Source organism: Harpegnathos saltator, unplaced genomic scaffold (genome assembly GCF_003227715.2).
Source record: "Harpegnathos saltator strain DR-91 unplaced genomic scaffold, Hsal_v8.6 scaffold176, whole genome shotgun sequence".
Taxonomy (NCBI): Eukaryota; Metazoa; Arthropoda; class Insecta; order Hymenoptera; family Formicidae; genus Harpegnathos; species Harpegnathos saltator.
This window is the reverse complement of record NW_020229957.1, coordinates 144,014-161,220: the sequence shown is the minus strand read 5'-3', so window position 1 is coordinate 161,220 and position 17,207 is coordinate 144,014. Positions and strand designations below refer to the sequence as shown.

At 39.5% G+C, this 17,207-nt stretch overlaps 1 protein-coding gene across 2 annotated transcripts; it reads right to left on the bottom strand.

The window, feature by feature from the left end:
- Window positions 1-9,259: 9,259 nt before the first annotated feature.
- Window positions 9,260-16,632, bottom strand: Rassf (Ras association family member). 2 transcript variants are annotated; one of them, XR_003112695.1, is made up of 11 exons: window positions 16,389-16,632; window positions 15,921-16,015; window positions 15,656-15,786; window positions 15,356-15,431; window positions 15,126-15,266; window positions 14,876-15,049; window positions 14,313-14,816; window positions 13,956-14,238; window positions 13,645-13,864; window positions 13,391-13,576; window positions 9,260-13,042 (listed from the first exon to the last, which is right to left on the bottom strand). XR_003112695.1 is itself a non-coding variant. In XM_011136825.3 (10 exons), exons 1-10 carry the CDS (start codon window positions 16,426-16,428, stop codon window positions 13,516-13,518), a joined length of 1,725 nt encoding a protein of 574 aa, XP_011135127.1. In that variant the 5' UTR covers window positions 16,429-16,632; the 3' UTR covers window positions 9,260-13,515. The 2 variants fall into 2 exon arrangements, 1 of the variants encoding a protein (XP_011135127.1); XM_011136825.3 differs by having other exon boundaries at window positions 9,260-13,576.
- Window positions 16,633-17,207: the final 575 nt, after the last annotated feature.

The following is a 17,207-nucleotide window of genomic DNA, read 5'->3' as shown; positions in this document are numbered from 1 at the left end:
AGGAGAATTCGCGCGATAAAGGCAAGGCTCCGCAAGGCAGCGCCCGGTGTGGATTCCGCGTTTAAACACGAACGAAAGTCGATTTTGCAATCACTTCGCCGTCGCGGTGGTGAATTATTAAGTCGTGGCCGTATTATCATAATTGTTTGTCGTACCTACCGTTAGATAATTAATTGTAATTTAATAACTAGCGTAATTATAACAATAACACACTATACAAAGCGGCGTCGCGGATGCGCGCGCGTGCGCGCGCACGGCGAGACGCGCTCGAGTCCGCGTGGCCGCGCGTGGATGTTAGAGATATTTTTCAACTTGTACTAAATGTGATAAACCGATGAATTGACAATGAGCAATCTAACTGTAATATATGAATATTATATATTACATATATATACATACACACAAATATTCTATATATATATAATATTACGCGCGGCATACACACGTACACACAAATATTGTATATGTATATATGTGTGTGTGTGTGTGTGTATGTGTGTACACACACGCACATGCACATATGTATACATATATTGTATGCATACATGTCTGTCGTACAAGCCGTAATTAGGATTTACTGTAGCTAGTACGTGTTAGCTTATAAACGGACACACATTCGTAAATGGCAGATGGCGGAATGATGCGTTTGAGGGAAGAGAAAGAGAGAGATAGATAGAGAGAGAGAGAGAGAGAGAGAGAGAGAGAGAGAGAGAGAGAGAGAGAGAGAGAGAATGAGAAAGATAGAGGAGCTCGCGAGATACAGAGCGAAGAGTAATATCGTATGCCGTCTCGAAATCTGTCCACGAATTTTCCACTGGCGCTGGGCGCTGTCGCGCAAAAGTGAAGAACGCGTCCGACCCTCCGGCTCTCTTCGGCTAACTAACTAATTAATTAAGAGAACTTGGAGCAACGTGCGAAAACAATGTCTCGCGAGTCTTTGGCGCGCTGCCGCTGTAACGAGATTTACAATCACATCGCGATTTAAACGGTCTACGTAACAACGACAACGATAACGCATTAAAACAAATGGAATCATCCTCCTGCTGTGTGAGAGAGAGAGAGAGAGAGAGAGAGAGGGGGGGGAGAGAGAGAAAGAGAAGATCATTCTCACGTTACATAAGAAATTAACCCTTCCATCGAGATATCTCGAGAGTCGACCCATCGACCGCTTTCGGAGTAACGTCCACTCGGGAGGATCCGAATGATCCTTGCGAGAGTCCTTGCGTTCGAGAGATACGATAATCCTCGTGCTCGGATCACGAGACGGCCAACGAGCGGGAAGAAATAGGACACGCTCCGGTGAAAAGGGTTAATTTTTTAAGTTGCCGATTCCTTAGTCTCGTAAGTCTCGTTTCAATGGCAATTTCGAGCACACGTTACCATATCGGCGAGGTAGAGAAATGGACGTCGTGCCTCGGCATCTCGTCTGCGCGCGGCCATTGAGATCGGTCCATGGCATCAGTCGTGCAGCCTCGCGAGCATGTGTCGCGCGACGACACGTTCTCGGGGAGTGCGTTCGATATACAATATATTACGTGTATGTGTAAACGGCCGTTGGTACAAAACTGCGAATCACACCTGAATCCGATCCGTGATCGACGATCGATCGACCAAGTTGACAAACGACTATGAGACGACGAATTAATTGTAGGTGTTCTACGAGCTATTTAGCGCGGCGCCCCACGTCATTGGTACGCTTTAAAGAACGGGGGACATAAAGTATTGTGTGAGATAAGCACTATTATCGGTATATTAATATACATTGTAACCAATTGTTGTCTACGATATAATGTTATTTTTCTAATTCATATTCAATTGTTATTGTTGAGAGAACGAAAGAGCGCGAGGATGAATGGAAACAGTGGTTGACAGTGACTGAGCGAGCGAGTGGATACGAGTGAGTGAATAAGTGAATGAATGACTTGGCGAACGAATGAGCGAAGGCACGAATGCATGAGTGACTAAACGAACGAACGGGTGAGTGAGTGAACGAGTGAACGAGCGAACGAGTAAGTGAGCGAGTCAGTGAGCGAGTGAGTAGAGGGGTGAAGGGAGGGACAGAGAAACGCAGAGTAAGGTGCAGTACGAGAAGAAGAGAAAAAGAAGAAAGAAGAAGGGAGACAAAAGGAGGAGAGCGAAAAGAGAGAGAGAGAGAGAGGGGGGGGGAGAGAGGTTGATATTGACATGCATGAGGGAATGCGAGAGCGAAAAATACGTACGAATGAAAGGTGGCAGGAAAAAAAGCACATCGAATAATGTACTCGACCGGGATAAAATCTCTTGACTTTCCATTTCCATTTGATTCCCTTTCGAACACGCTCACATCGATCGCGTACACGTACTCGTTTGGTATATTTCCCAAGTGTCGACGGCAACATTCTTGCACAGATGCAACAGTGACGTGCGCGCGAGACGCAATTACGAATTGATATTATTATTTACGTCTCTCTCCCGCTCCGCCGAGTACGATCGAATAATGTCGCCGCGCTTCGTGCGCGTCGCCGCCGACAGGAATTCTTCAACTTGGCACTCGGGAACTTCGCGACTTGAATTTTAGTAGTTTATAGCGGCTGTTTCTCTCGCATTCACACACACACACACACACACACACACACAGCCACCGCGCGCGCGCGCGAGACCGCCGAATCGAACTTCCGCCGTCCCAGTTTCGCGCTCGTCCCGCACAGTTTGTTTCCCCTTGTACAAGTGCTACCTACCCGGCTCTCGCCGGCTACGTTCTCCAGTTTCCGCGGAAGAGATCGAAATCACGCGGGGCACCCTCGCCGTGGGACGACGAGTACACGAGTGGACGATGATGACGCGCGATCGAGGCTGCGCCGTCTCAGTGCGCCGATTTGTGATACGCCAAGTCGCGGGCACATAAGTATTGTATTTTTTGTAAGGCTTCTATACGCCACAAATTGTGATAACTGAGCTCGCGACCATGGGATCGCTCCGAGAATGGACGATGGATCGGCGTTTCAGACACCGGCACGCGGGTGCACGATAGAAGAAAAGAAGAAGAGAGAAGGATAGGAAGAGAAAAACTGAGGTGCAGAGAGAGAGAGAGAGAGAGAGAGAGAATGAGGGGGAGGGAAAGAGAGAGAGAGAGAGAGAGAGAGAGAGAGAGAGAGAGAGAGAGAGAGAGAGAGAGAGAGAGAGAAGGAAGATCGAGAGAAAGGGAGAGAGAATGAGAGAATGAAAGAAGGAGAGCGAGAGAAAGGGAGAGAGAATGAAAGAAGGAGAGAGCGAGAGAAAGGGAGAGAGAATGAGAGAATGAAAGAAGGAGAGTGAGAGAGAGAGAGAGAGAGAAAGACAGAGAGAGAGAGAGAGAGAGAGAGAGAGAGAGAGAGAGGGGGAGAGAGAGAGAGAGTGCGTGCGTGCGTGCGTGCGTGTGTGTGTGTGTCAGAGAATGAAAGAGGGAGAGAGAGGGAGAGAATCCTATAAACGATTCGGCGGGTTCTCCTTTATTTCTCTCCTTAAATGGTGCGAATCTCGACTATGCCTAGGAGGAAGGTACACGCGCGTCTCTCGATTCTCCAAATTTCGATTTCGCTGCGGTAAACAGCGCTACCGATCGACCGCTCTGTACCTTCTTTCGCGGCGTCACGAGTGCCGTTCGAATACTTTAGATCCAAGAGATTCACATTAACCGACCTGGCTCGATCTTAAGGTTTTGAGCTTTACGAATTGTTTGACTGCTCGGAAGAATTCTATGCGCTATTTTCAACGTGTGCCAAAGAAAAAGGAAGAAAAAAACGAAAACTGTCCTTCCTGATTGAATACAATGTATGTAGGAAATGTTTTTTAACCGCTTCGGAATATGCTTCTCCTCCTTTGTTCTCGATTTCTTGTTTGACGGTGCTCTTTTTTTCTTTTCAACAAACGCCAGAGAATACGATGATTTTGTCAGTGTTCCGCGTCTATTAATTTAACGTGTACGCCCGACGCGACAGGCTCGTGTCGTCCTTACGTGTAAGAAAGCAGGATAGAGTCGTGAGACGATTTGACTTCAATTTGCAAAGTAGCGGTCGTAGAGAGTGTTAGAGGACAGTACGAAAGGGATGAACGCTGCCTTGTACTCTCATTTGTTCGTTACAGCTGTCGAGTGTGTATCGTCGGTGAAGTATCGCTCGTAGGTTGCCTCGTTTAATTATTGTTACCTAATCGAAGCGAACATTCGCCGAGTCTCTCGGAAGAAGTGCGCGATGGAGAGATATCGTTATGCTGGTAACACGCTGGTAACGTTGCTGCTGAGACACACACACACATACACACACACACACACACACACACAGACTCGAAAACTGTTATCCATTTCTGCCTGGAATCATCGAACGATCGCTCGCAAATCAACGCAACATATGAAAATCGAGTTGACCTGAAATCAATTAAGTTTCTCAGAACTCGCAGTTAGAGCCGCACGAGCGCAGCCAATGGTAGAGACCTGTCAATTCCGTGTTTAAATCATACGGGACGTTTCTTTTGTTTCACTTCGTCGAAACATTTACCTTACCTTACCGAGGGTTGTCAGATCGCGTTAGATGACGGTTCTGTAATTTCTGCAAATGGTACAAAAACGCCGCGATTCGGTTGTGTAAAGTTACTTGACTTGAAGGCCTTAATATAATCACGAGCCTCCGCGCGAATTTCAATATTTGCCAAATGTTAATTGTGCAATCTCACCATTTACTTGCCTCACACACGTTTAACGATACATGAAATCTTATTCTGACCGTATATATGTACACACACAAAAGGTTTTAATACGGCATCGGACGCGCGACGTCGCGCATTCGCCGATAGGATTTTATCGACACATGACGCGTGTAAAACGAGATCACGCGTAATTTCGGGCGCGTTCCTCGTGTGTCCTCGATTTCGTTGAAGAAGCTTGACGAACTCGGGATGGGAGCTCGATGTGTCTAAATGATCATGACAGTCGCAGAGACGAACGGTCAATGGGACTCTTCGAGTCCCCACCGCTGGATACAATGCGAAAGCTCGATTTATATCCAGCGATCGTATACAAATAGAGAACAACGACTCGGCGAACGATTCGACGAGAATGCGCGAATGAATTCTACAAATTTTGAACGGGACTACGTTAGTTGTGTAATTAGCGTCGCCGCGTTTTTGTGATATACTTTAAATCCGCGGGTCTGCGAGCGCCTGCGTGTGTATGCACGTTGTTGTTGAATCTGGTGTCCACGATGCCAAAAGATTGTAAGTCATAAGATTGTAATAAAGTTGTGCGTAAGGTCATATGATAATGCGTCAATGATAAATGAAATGGCGAACGTCTGGCGGTGATAATCGTTATTGCTATATCTCGTAACGTTTAATGTAATATCAGTGTCATGCAAAAAAAAAAAGAAAAAAAATTGAGCGGCTGAAGCTCCTCGGTGTTGTGGGTATGCGTACTCGTTCCTAGCAACTCGTATGACAATTACTATTCGATACTACTCATAACATTGCATTGATCTACTTTACTCTACGTACACTTTAAAGATAAATAAATACATTCTGTCCAATCTCACCTATACCTATGACGTCTATGTGTGTTCTTTCTTATCGATATATATATATATATATATATATATATATATATATGTACTACTAATATATCCCAATCTAATGAACGGAAGAATGGATTTACATTTCGAAGGGGATGATCGTATTATTATCTCGGATTATCATTTGCTCGTAAATGATTATTAAGATGTTAGGAGGTTGAATTAGTTCTGCTCCCCGGATGGCTTTAGTAACAAGTTAATGGTTAGTGCGAATGTTGAAATTTGGCCGGTCACACTGAAAGATTTGGCATATGACAGTTTGCGCGCTATTGTTACTGATAGTTTTATTGTTTATACCCGTAATCCTAAAATGGATCGTACAAAATTGCATTTTCCACATTCATTACTTTTTTTTGTTTGATTTGAAAAAATCGGCAACTCATGAAGCTCATGAGAAATGCTTGTTACAATTTATGGTGATCAAGCTCCAGCGTATTCCAACTGTAAATTTTTGTTTCAACGATTCAAAAGTGGTGGATTTCGATGTAAGTGACAAAAAACGTACTGGGCAACCAAAATAATTCGAGGACTCTGAATTGCAAGCATTATCGAATGAAAACTCCGTCCAAACGGAGAAACAATTGGCTGAGCAACTCAATGTCGATAAATCAACAATTTCTAAATGCCTACACGCCATGGGAAAAATTCGAAAGGCAAATAGGTTCCACATGAGTTGAGTGAAAGTGCCATTGCAAATCGTTCAAATATCGCTATGTCTTTGCTTTCCAGACAGAAAGAAAGAGTTTTTTGTGGCGATGTGTAACTGGAGATGAAAAGTGGATTAATTTTAATAATCCAAAGCGAAAAAATCGTAGCTTGATCTAGGACAACCATCAACATCGACACCAAAACGGAACATTCACGGTCACAAAGCAAGCTCTGTATTTGGTGAGATATGGAAGATGTGGTGTATTATTATGACCTTCCAAAACCGAATGTTACCGAAATAGTTACGGGAGAGCCGTGCCAGCAACAATTGAACAAATTGAATGATGAATTGATGTAAAAAAGGCCAGCGATAACCAGCGATAGACTCAAAGTGATTCTTTTGCACGATAATGCTCGTCCACATGTTTCTTCAATCGTTAAACAAACATTGTTAGAGCTCGAATGGGAAATCCTTCCGCACCTAGACTCTTCAGACCTAATATCATTTGATTATCATCTATTCCGATCGATGCAACACGCTTTGGCAGATACACACTTCGATAATTACGAGGTGCAAAAATGGCTGTCTGATTGAATTGCTTCGAAAGACAGATCATTCTATCGTCGCGGAGTCGCTATGTTGCCAAAAAGATGAGAAAAAGTCACGGCTAACAACGTAAAATATTTTGATTCATGTAAATTTAACCGTTTCTTTAAAATAAAGATAAAAAAATTGACAAAATAAGACCAGAATTCAACCTCCTAATAGTTGTGTCGCGCCAATGTACCGTCAAAAAGTTGTCTCGCGATAGAAAGAAAAAATTCTCATTCTTTGTTGGTTATTGGTGTAAATTTTTCGTTGAAATTGTTTCTATTGTGTGCACACCAAACAGAACAATGACTCTTTGTCCCGATGAACGTATCAGGTGCTGAACTTAATTTCCGACCTTCTTCTGCTTAAAAAAACGCATTTATTTCAAGGACAAAATGAATTAACATATTTAATCAAAATGTCTTCCATCATTTTCTGTGACCTTTTCCCATTTTTCTGGCAAAAATTGAATTCCACATCGATAAAACTTCTTGTCTTTTGAAGCGATTCCATCATTGACCTAATTTTGCACATCTTGGAAAGTAGAAAAGTATGTATCTTCAAGGGCGTGTTGCATCGATCGAAATAAGTAATCGGATAATCGGATGGGCCAGATCTGAAGAATAGACCAGATGTGAGAGAACCTCCCATTCCATTCTATTCTATCAGTGCTTGTTGAACAGTTCTTGCAACATATGGCCGAGTATTGTCGTGCAAAAGAACGACTTTTCTTCGATTATTGGCGATTGATGGCCTTCTTTACATAAATTCCTCGTTCCGATTGTTGCTGCTAACGGTCAATTATAACTGTTTCATTTGGTTTCAATAGCTCATGGTACATTACGCTTCCCTAATCCCGTCAAATATACAGCATTATCTTGTGACTATGAATATCCCATTTGGGCGTCGAAATTGATGGTTGGTTCGAGTCCTTGCGTTTCGAATTATCGTAACGATTCCATTTTTCGTCGTCGGTCACGATTCGTCACGAAACCTCTTTTTTTTAATGTCTTGCGAGCAAAGAACTAACGATGAAAAAACGATTAGAGATTGTAACATCAGTCAGTTCATATGTGGTACTTGGTTTCCTTCTTCATGATCGAGTCTTTCCCATGGCGTGTAGACGTTTTGGAAATATTTCTATCGGTGACATTTAATGCTTCTGCCAATTCTTTAGTTGTTTGAAATAGATTTCCATTCAATAATGCTTGCGATCCGGCGTCTTCAAACTTTTTTGGCTGATCTGAACGTTGTTTGTCTTTCACGTTAAAATCACCACTTTTGAATTTTTGAAACCATTCTTTGCAAGATGCTTCCGATGAAGCAGCATCACTACAAGCTTCACTCAGCAATTGATGAGTTCAGTTTCAGTTGGATCTTTCTTCAAATCAGAGTAGCGAAGAAACACTTGTCGAAATAACTCTTTGTTACGTTCCATTTTCCATCGAATAAAATGAATCGTTGTGTACTGAATTTTATTAAAAAATGTCAAACCTTCTTTTCAGCTGTCAGTCGCGACATTCGTTGCTGGAGTGCCATATATTCGTGAGAGTCGGAAATTAAGTTCGGTACTTAATAATAATATATATGATAATCGTGACAACGATCTGTCAAATTCCTTTTCTAACTTATCCCTCTCTATAATCTATTTCTGTTCAAGAATAATTCGATACAAGTAAAGCAAATATATCTCATAGACTTCGATGTAAGGAGAGATTTATAAAAAAAATATTAAGCAAGAAATTAAAAGATATATCAGATAACAATGAGTTTTACTTCAGTTACATATTGTGTTTACATAAATCCATAAAGGAAGCAGTTTTTGTTGTGTTCTGTAATAAAAATGTAATAAAAAATATCTATATACACATTTACGTAAATTAAAGATAAAGTTGCATTCTTTTATTGTCGTGCTTTTAACAAAAGTAATAAAAATATTCTATAATCTTTTAAATTACTTTGTTACTCGTCTCTATGATTTTTACACGATATATAGATAAAATATTTGTCCATATCCATCTGCTCATGAAATCGTGCATGTATCGTTGCGTACACGTATCAGTCTTTAGTATTATAATAATTTTTCAATTAAACATCACATTTAGTTTGGAAGATATTAATCACAAAAATTAAAGAAAAGAACACGATAATATCAAGGATACCATTTATATGAAGAGTGTCAACTTTAACTGCAAACTCTCAACTTTCCAACGGTCAATCTTTTTCTAATTACAATAAGCAGTTAGACAATATTTTAATGTATATATAATGTAAATTTCATCGAATTCTCATGAAATCTATTTCATGATGCAACTGTCTTAAACGATCGGAAAGTTGTCGAAAGTTGGATGGACTGAACCTTGGTCAGAGATTCTCCACCAATCGGTCGCTTCAAGTGGAGGAAACGAGAGAACGAGGTATAAAAGAAGCAACTATACATTCATTTCATTAATTTTTTGTTTCAACGGTACTACATAATTCCTTCTCGGTTCGATCAGTTTCTTTCTTTTACAATATGCTTAATACTCGAACATTTAATCTCGATTTCGTATCTCTTTCACCTAAAACGTGCCCTCAATAATGTCATGGTTACGGAGTATTTTCATCTGTTACATCTGTCAGAGGCTAAATTCTACTTGGCAATCGCGTCGGCGTAGGTGAACGTCATTCTGTTTCTAATGTCCATTGAAAAACAAGAATAGAATGACGCGATCGCCAAGTGAAACTGAGCCATAATCGGCGCACGGAAAAATATGTACGCTCGCGTATCTATTTCCCTACCTACCCTATCTATTATATTCGTTAATATTTCTTTTATTTATTCATGTATATCAGCAATAGAAAAAGGTTAATCAGGGCGAATTGGAAAGTTTACTCTAACCCACGTTACACGTCCCAATGAACGTGATTTGTTCTGTTAATTAATATATGATTACACGATTACATTTTCCTTACTGTTAGAGCAAAAGCTGCCTATGATCTAACGATTATTATATCCTTTAATATATATCTTTCCTCTTTTTCGTTTGTTTTTCTTGTATTGTTTGTTTCGCTTTTTGTTTGCACATGCGCACGCGCGTACTCACATATACACGCACACGCACACGCACACGCAGAGGGTATCCTGAAATTCGCACTCACGGAGTGCACCTCGTGTGCGATTTTCTGTATCAGAAAACGCAACTTTTTCCTACGGCAAAGTTACATGCGAACAATAGTTTTAAATGAGCAATTTAAAATTCCACGAATTTCAGAGTTGTAAGTTGCGCGTGAATCAAGGGCAGTATGCGCTCGCAAATAACGGAATCGCAAGTCATCGTGCGAGACAAACCATTTTTCTCGCATTTTGCAAAAAATTTATCACGAACCCACACGTGCGTAATATCTGAATATTACCATCATTTTAAGAGAAACATTATTTAATATTTAAAGACTCGGCTATACGGAGAAAAGGCAACGGAAGCATTTGCCGGAAATATACTGCACATGGACAAAACGTGGATGGTTGTGGCAAAAGAAGTTTAAGAAATTTCAATGACAGAGTCAGAAAGCTGAGAATCAATTGTATCATTTCGTCAGTTTATCCACAGCACATGTGAATTATATGCTATTCCATAATTCATCGTGTTTTGCAACACGATCGCATGTATCCATATTGTCTTGAATAGTTGTATAATCTTTTGTAAAATCCTTGGAAAATTTTTGTAAAGTTTTTAGCAAAATACAAGATTACATATCCAATATAAGTCGTCATGTCGGCGACTGCAAAAGATATATTATTCTTGATCCACACATAATATAGGATGCATGAACTTTACGAAACAAGTACTTTTACTTAAAAATTATCGTTCGAAAGAAATTTTACCAAAGGAGATAATTACATTCTCTGGTACGGAAAATTGCACAGTATTCTCGCAGTGGGCGTCAATCTTAGGATACTTTATATATGTATATACGGGACATATAAAAAATTCCAGGACTGCAAAATGTCTCGAAAAAAAGTTCTATAAAAAAATGTCTCGAACAAAAGTCGTAGGGTTTATATTTATTGGCCTTATCAGTTTGATCTCGAATGGCGTCGCTAAATTCAGGTCGAGATTGCTTTAAACTTTTTTAAGTAGAACTCCCTATTTTTATAAGATACCCTATATGTGTATGTATAGGACGTATAAAAAATTCTGGGACGACAAAATGTCTCGAAAAAAGAAGTTCTATAGAAAAATGTCTCGAACAAAAGTCGTAGGGTTTAAATTTATTGGCCTTATCAGTTTAACCTTGAACAGCGTCGCTAAATTCAAGTCAAGATTGCTTTGAGCTTTCTTAAGTGGAACACCCTATTTTTTTTATTGTACATTCTTCTTTTGGGACCTTTCCAAAGTATTATAATTTTATCCTTTTTGGAGCAGCTGTCTCAAAGTTGTCGAGCTTTTTTATAATGAGATATAGCTTCACCCAAATTAAATAAGCAGAGATTTCTCTATTATCGTATTATAGTGTATGGAGAAGAGGATGATAGGTAATGTGTGTGGAGTATGGGGTAAAGTAGGAGTAGGATATGATGGAAGTATGAGGAGAGGGTGATAATCAGCTTGCCCCCCACTATTCGCTTGTGCACTATTCAGTCTCAGTCTGACTCTCATCCTACATATCCCGTACGAACAGCCCTTCTAAGAGCTGATTACGTGATGTGCAAAGTCGAATCAAGCAGCTTCCTCGCGAGGTACATCGGGCAATGCTAATGCTGATGGCGATTAACTAATTTGAGATCATTCTTGTATCTAAACAATTGGTCCGCACCCAGTAAATACCAATATTTCAAGTAACTGATACGCACCCTCATCAAAGCACCATATAGTATAATACGAGTGATAATATAAAAGGGTTATAAGAATATGTAAAATAGAGGATTCCTTATTTTAGAACATTCAAGGTGATCTTGACTTTGGCAACGCCGCTCTGGGTCAAACTTTAATTGAGGTAAATAGATCTTCTCAAACTCTACAACTTTTACTTGAATTTTTTTTTTATATATAAAATTTACATTGTCCGAGATATTTCGCCGTCCCGAAACTTTTCGTACAGCCTATATGTGTGTATATGTATGCAAGGTGTATAAAAACTTCCGCGACGACGCGTAAACAATGGTTGGTCGTAGCATCCAATACTGATCGCTGCTAAGAAATAATCAATCACTTTCTATGCGACTTCACCGTCCCACATGCGTCGCGCATGCTGGCTCGTCAATCTTCTTTCAATAATAATTCGATATTTTATGTAATTGTTTTAAAAGTGGAACAGGACTTTTTCAGTCTAACCAGTTTTACTTGCGCTCGAATGATTACGCGCCGTCTTGCGTGGGACACCCTGTATAATAACACTGTATAATATACACGGTGAAAGCCCAAGCATGCACATGTATTCTAAATACCTGCGTTATATCAATATATCTTTATTACACCGTGACGTGTCGCGTATTTATTGTTCTAAACTGGCAGATCGAAAGCGTATACATATACATATACATATATCTCGTAATGTACGTAAACGTGGCTCAGTGTACGTCGCTTCGTTTGGCCTCTAGTTGAAAATGCGATGGACAATCGATATCAGTGACTAAGCGTGAAACATGACTAGCTTGAAACGGCGATTCCATTGACGCGACGCGTGCGGTGTTCCGGCGATTAATTGCTGCTGCATCGGCGGCATTTTGTTTTGCCCTGCAATTTGTTTCGCCCAACAATAGTCTCGGACTGCGGTATCAGAATATCTGACAACAATTGTGCACAGGCTGTGTCCACTTATCTGGGCCACGTTGACATGCAAAGGATAGAAGACTTCAAATTCGTAACAGTTATTATTATTATTATCGATCTCTATTCGATTAAAGTGACCTCTTGTTCGATAAAAGGATCCCCTCTAAAAAGCCGATAGAAAAATACCTTCTCATTGCTTACTTTTATCACTTCGTCAAGATATCGGAATGCTGAAAAATTACAATGAAACACAACGTCCTATTCGTCGTGAGTATGATCGATTATGAACAACATTCAAAGTACCGAATAATTCTCCGTCGTTATATAATTTCAATATCAATATATAATCGATAACTACCTCGTACTAACATAGTTCGAGTCCTCAATTTGTCTCGCCTGTGTTGCGAAACGAATTGAAGATGTGTTCCTGCTTCTTGTTAATTTTTCAATCGTTCGGAAAGTTATGGTGGGGACTACAAGAATAACATATTTCCTATTATATGCATCACATATTATCTCCGATTTGATAAACAAAAATAAATTCACAGAATCACTAGAGATTCGATTCTCCTCGTCCGACTAAAGTATATTATTTAATAGCATTTCCGTATAACGGTTAAAGATAAATGCAACAGACTCCAAACGAATACAGTAAATGAATTTAACAACGAAGCATCAAGCTACAAATTAAGCTAAAATCAGGCGGATATGATATTAGACGATATTAGATGATATTAGATGATATTCTAGCGTACTTGGTTATTTCGCCACTTTCAAAAATGCTTTATATCGTATGTTTCACCGCTGCAAGAGATACGTACCCTTGTCTCGGTACGCGTTTTGTAGATTTTTGCCGCATGAATATCTTACAATGAACGCCATTGAGAACGTTCTATCGATATAAAAATAATTGCGTAAACATCCACATGTTTACTCGAGATTCCACTTACAAACGGACTTTCAGCTCCTCCATTCTTTGCTTTATTCTTCTTCGCATTTCTTTATATCTGGAATGTCGGATTTACAGAATGTTATGACATTTTCCACACACACGTTGTCACGTATATTTACTCACTTCTCTCTCAAGAGAACAATCTGACGTTCTTCCTCGTAGTGGTAGCGCTGCAATATGCCGTGGCATTCCGCTAGAGACAGATTGAGAAATTGTGCGACGTCCGAGCTGATCTCAGGTGTAGACAATTTATCGACCAGGAACAGTCGAGCAACGTTCTCGTGCGGACCCAAGATCACTCTCACTTCTAAAGGATACTCGTCGTCTCTTAACCTCCTTTGCTCTAAAAATAACAGCATGGACCGCGCACAGCGGAGAAATATGTAATCGCGTGTAAATTGATTCGATTTTTGTACGAAAACTGCTGCCCTTACCACCATTGTCGCGCACCACAAATAATGCAAAATTATCGGACTTGGCGTCAACTTTGTATTTGTCCAACATAAGATTGATTACTTCCTGGGTATTTACTAGGCTCGTTACCCAGACAGACATTTGCGAGCCGTGAGGCGGAGTGAAAAAACTGGTCTCTCGATTGTAAAAGTGACCATTGATCGAACAACGGCGTCGTAGTCGACTGCGAGACTGACGTTTACCGCCTGGTCGTCGTCTGATCGCGGTGGAACCTTGTTTACGGCGTAAAACGACACCGTCCAGCTAAAACCAGGACATATTAGTGCGTCTACTTAGAAGAAAATAAGTTAGCAGAACGAACGCTTACGATGCGATACCTCTAATCCACTGTCCGTGGACATAGTCATGTTATCATCTTCCCTAAATTGCAAGGAGTTTACTGAATCCGTGTCGCTGTCCGTTCTGTGTCTCTGAAGACAGTCGGGACCTGACAGAGATCGGTTCAAACCCTTTTCGATCCAACTGTCGTCAGTGTCGATAGATCTACTGCCGCCAACGGCACTACCTTTCTCCAAGTTGTCAAAGTACTCTACTCTTCGAAGCGTACCGTTTCGATTAGCTCCTAAATTGACAGGTGTGTCTGTACTGGAAGAACTACCTATGCTGTGTGTCGGCGTGCTGTTCATACTACTGTCGTTATCCCGGCTAGCCGATTGATGATTTGGACTGCTTGTATCTGAATTTTCGCGAGAATCAGATCGATCGAGGCTCGACTGAGATGAGAGTGGTGGTGTGTCCATACTGGACTGCGAACTTATCGACGGGAGATTCTCGGGCATAGTTTGATACAATTTGTTTCCATCTTCGACTTTACGTTCGACCTAAAAATTCCAAATTAATATCCGCATCATGAAACAAAAGCAGATGTTAATTATAAAACCTGTAGCAACTCATCCAGTTCGTCCCATTCCATAGTCTTGACATCCAGTTTCATAGGCAGAGTGAGACTTTTCAAATGATCAGGAGACATCGGGACGGACTTTGCATTATTCTCCATATTACTGTCTGATGGATTCTTAGACAGTTCGTCTATTTTATCCTCATCTTCAATATCCTATTATAATTAAAAGCAATGAATGTACTTTCTATAACATCCTTGTATATACCAAATTAAAATAAATATAACGAACCTCAGAAACACTGTGCCTACATGAATTTCTGTTCCGTGCTGTAACTACTGTACGTTGATCGTCATCTTCCTTCAGATGAATCACTCCACGAACTCCCCAATAAATTCTTAATGCACCTTCTAATACCAATCTTCCATTAACCTATTTTAAATAATTATTTATATAATAATCTTAATCTTATTTTTGCAACAAATAAAATTTGATGAAAATGTGTCGAGTATATCTTTTACCTCACGGCTTCGAATTCCCCCACTTTTACCTTCATAATACTGGTTGAAAACTTTCAACTTTGATTCCAAATGTGATCTGAAAAAATAAAATATTTGTATTTCTTAAAGGAAACATTTAGATTATTTTAGATGTTTTCTTACTGGATAATAATTTATTTTATAATAAATCATAAAATTAATAATAAAAAGTTATGTGTTATACTAAAAGTTTTGGAAAAAAAACAAGAAATTATTATACTGTTACAGCGCAAACTATATTATCAAATTAATAATTAATACAGGATTTTCATGTATGCTTACCTTGGTAATGATGGTCGACTTTCTTTTTTTCCAAAGCTAGTATGTGATTCTACTCTTGTTCCATGACCAAATAGTTGAGGTCCAAATAATGCTCCATAACAAGGAACATGACAATAGGGTACACCTTTGTGCTGATTAATAATCATATATTATTGTTAATCTATTGTTTATAAACTAACATATATCAACCTACATATTATATATATTATATTATAAAAATAAAGAAACTGATAAGTCTATGTTTAATCACATCAAATATATATACCTCTGCATGTTGGCCAGGATTCAATCGTTTTCCACATTCTTCACATCGCAAACATTCCGGATGCCAATCATATCCCAATGACTGTTTACGTTCAGCTAAAAATGATTATATTTGTTTATTCAAATTACATTTATCCACATACCATTTTTTTTATCACAAAGCAAGAATAGCATATTTGTTTACTGTTACACTGCAATCAAAAATATTTGTTATACAATACACAACAATTTTTTGTGCATATTGCTATATAAATAATTGAAATAATATATAATATCAAGCATCTCAGATTTTTTGATAAATTCAATCTTTTATTCATTTGTTCATTCAATATAAGACATAATTTAGCAATTCTCATGTTATATACAATGTCTCATAACAAAATAAACCAACTTTGAATCACTGCTTAGAGTAATTAAGTGTTACTTGTCAAAATGAACATAGTTGCAGAATATAAATGTAAAAACTCACCGAAATAAACGGGTTTCCCGCATTTGTGACACTTCCACATGATAATAGGCGATGAAAATTAGTAATTTAACGGACAAACAAAGGGTGCGATTTTCGTAGCGTTTCATACAGTTCTAAACCATTTTGTTTATATTAACGAAGAACACTCACAGAAAATGACATGCAGGTTAATTAAAGGTTTACAGGAGTGACTAGTGAACCCCAAATTGATTTTAGTGACTTCATGCGGCCAAAACGCAAAGCTCTGCATTCAGAGCTACCAATATCAAATTTAAAGTAAAATCAGAGAGGAAGCTGAGAGCGGCCAACACGGCGTTTTCGGCGACACCGATTTTTCGCACTGGAAATGGGCGCCATCTGCATCCATTTTGAGAGGAGAACTACGATGCTACATCCACTTTTAGGTCTTGGTGGTAAAATCTGCATGTAGTGGAAGTCCGTGCTACATCCACTTTCAGGTGGTTTAAGTCCGTGCTACAACCATAATAGAGTACTTGACAATCACGGTCTCGCACATTGTTATGCGTTTATAACATGAATTAACACGTTAACATGTGCAAAAAAAAAGAATTGACATTGTATATGATTAATATCATGAAGATCATACGAAGTGTCCGGTAATTAGCTGCCAACCCGAAGTGTGAGGGTAGATTGGGTTGAGACAAATATAAAAGTCCTATACCATTTTGCGAGATTCGCAATAATTATCGAATTATTAATGACAGAAATCTGAGGAGTAAAAGTGCGCCGACATAGATGATTCGAAAAGCGTAGCAGCTGCTCGGGGCAGCGATCATGAATATTTTCCCTAGCGTGAAT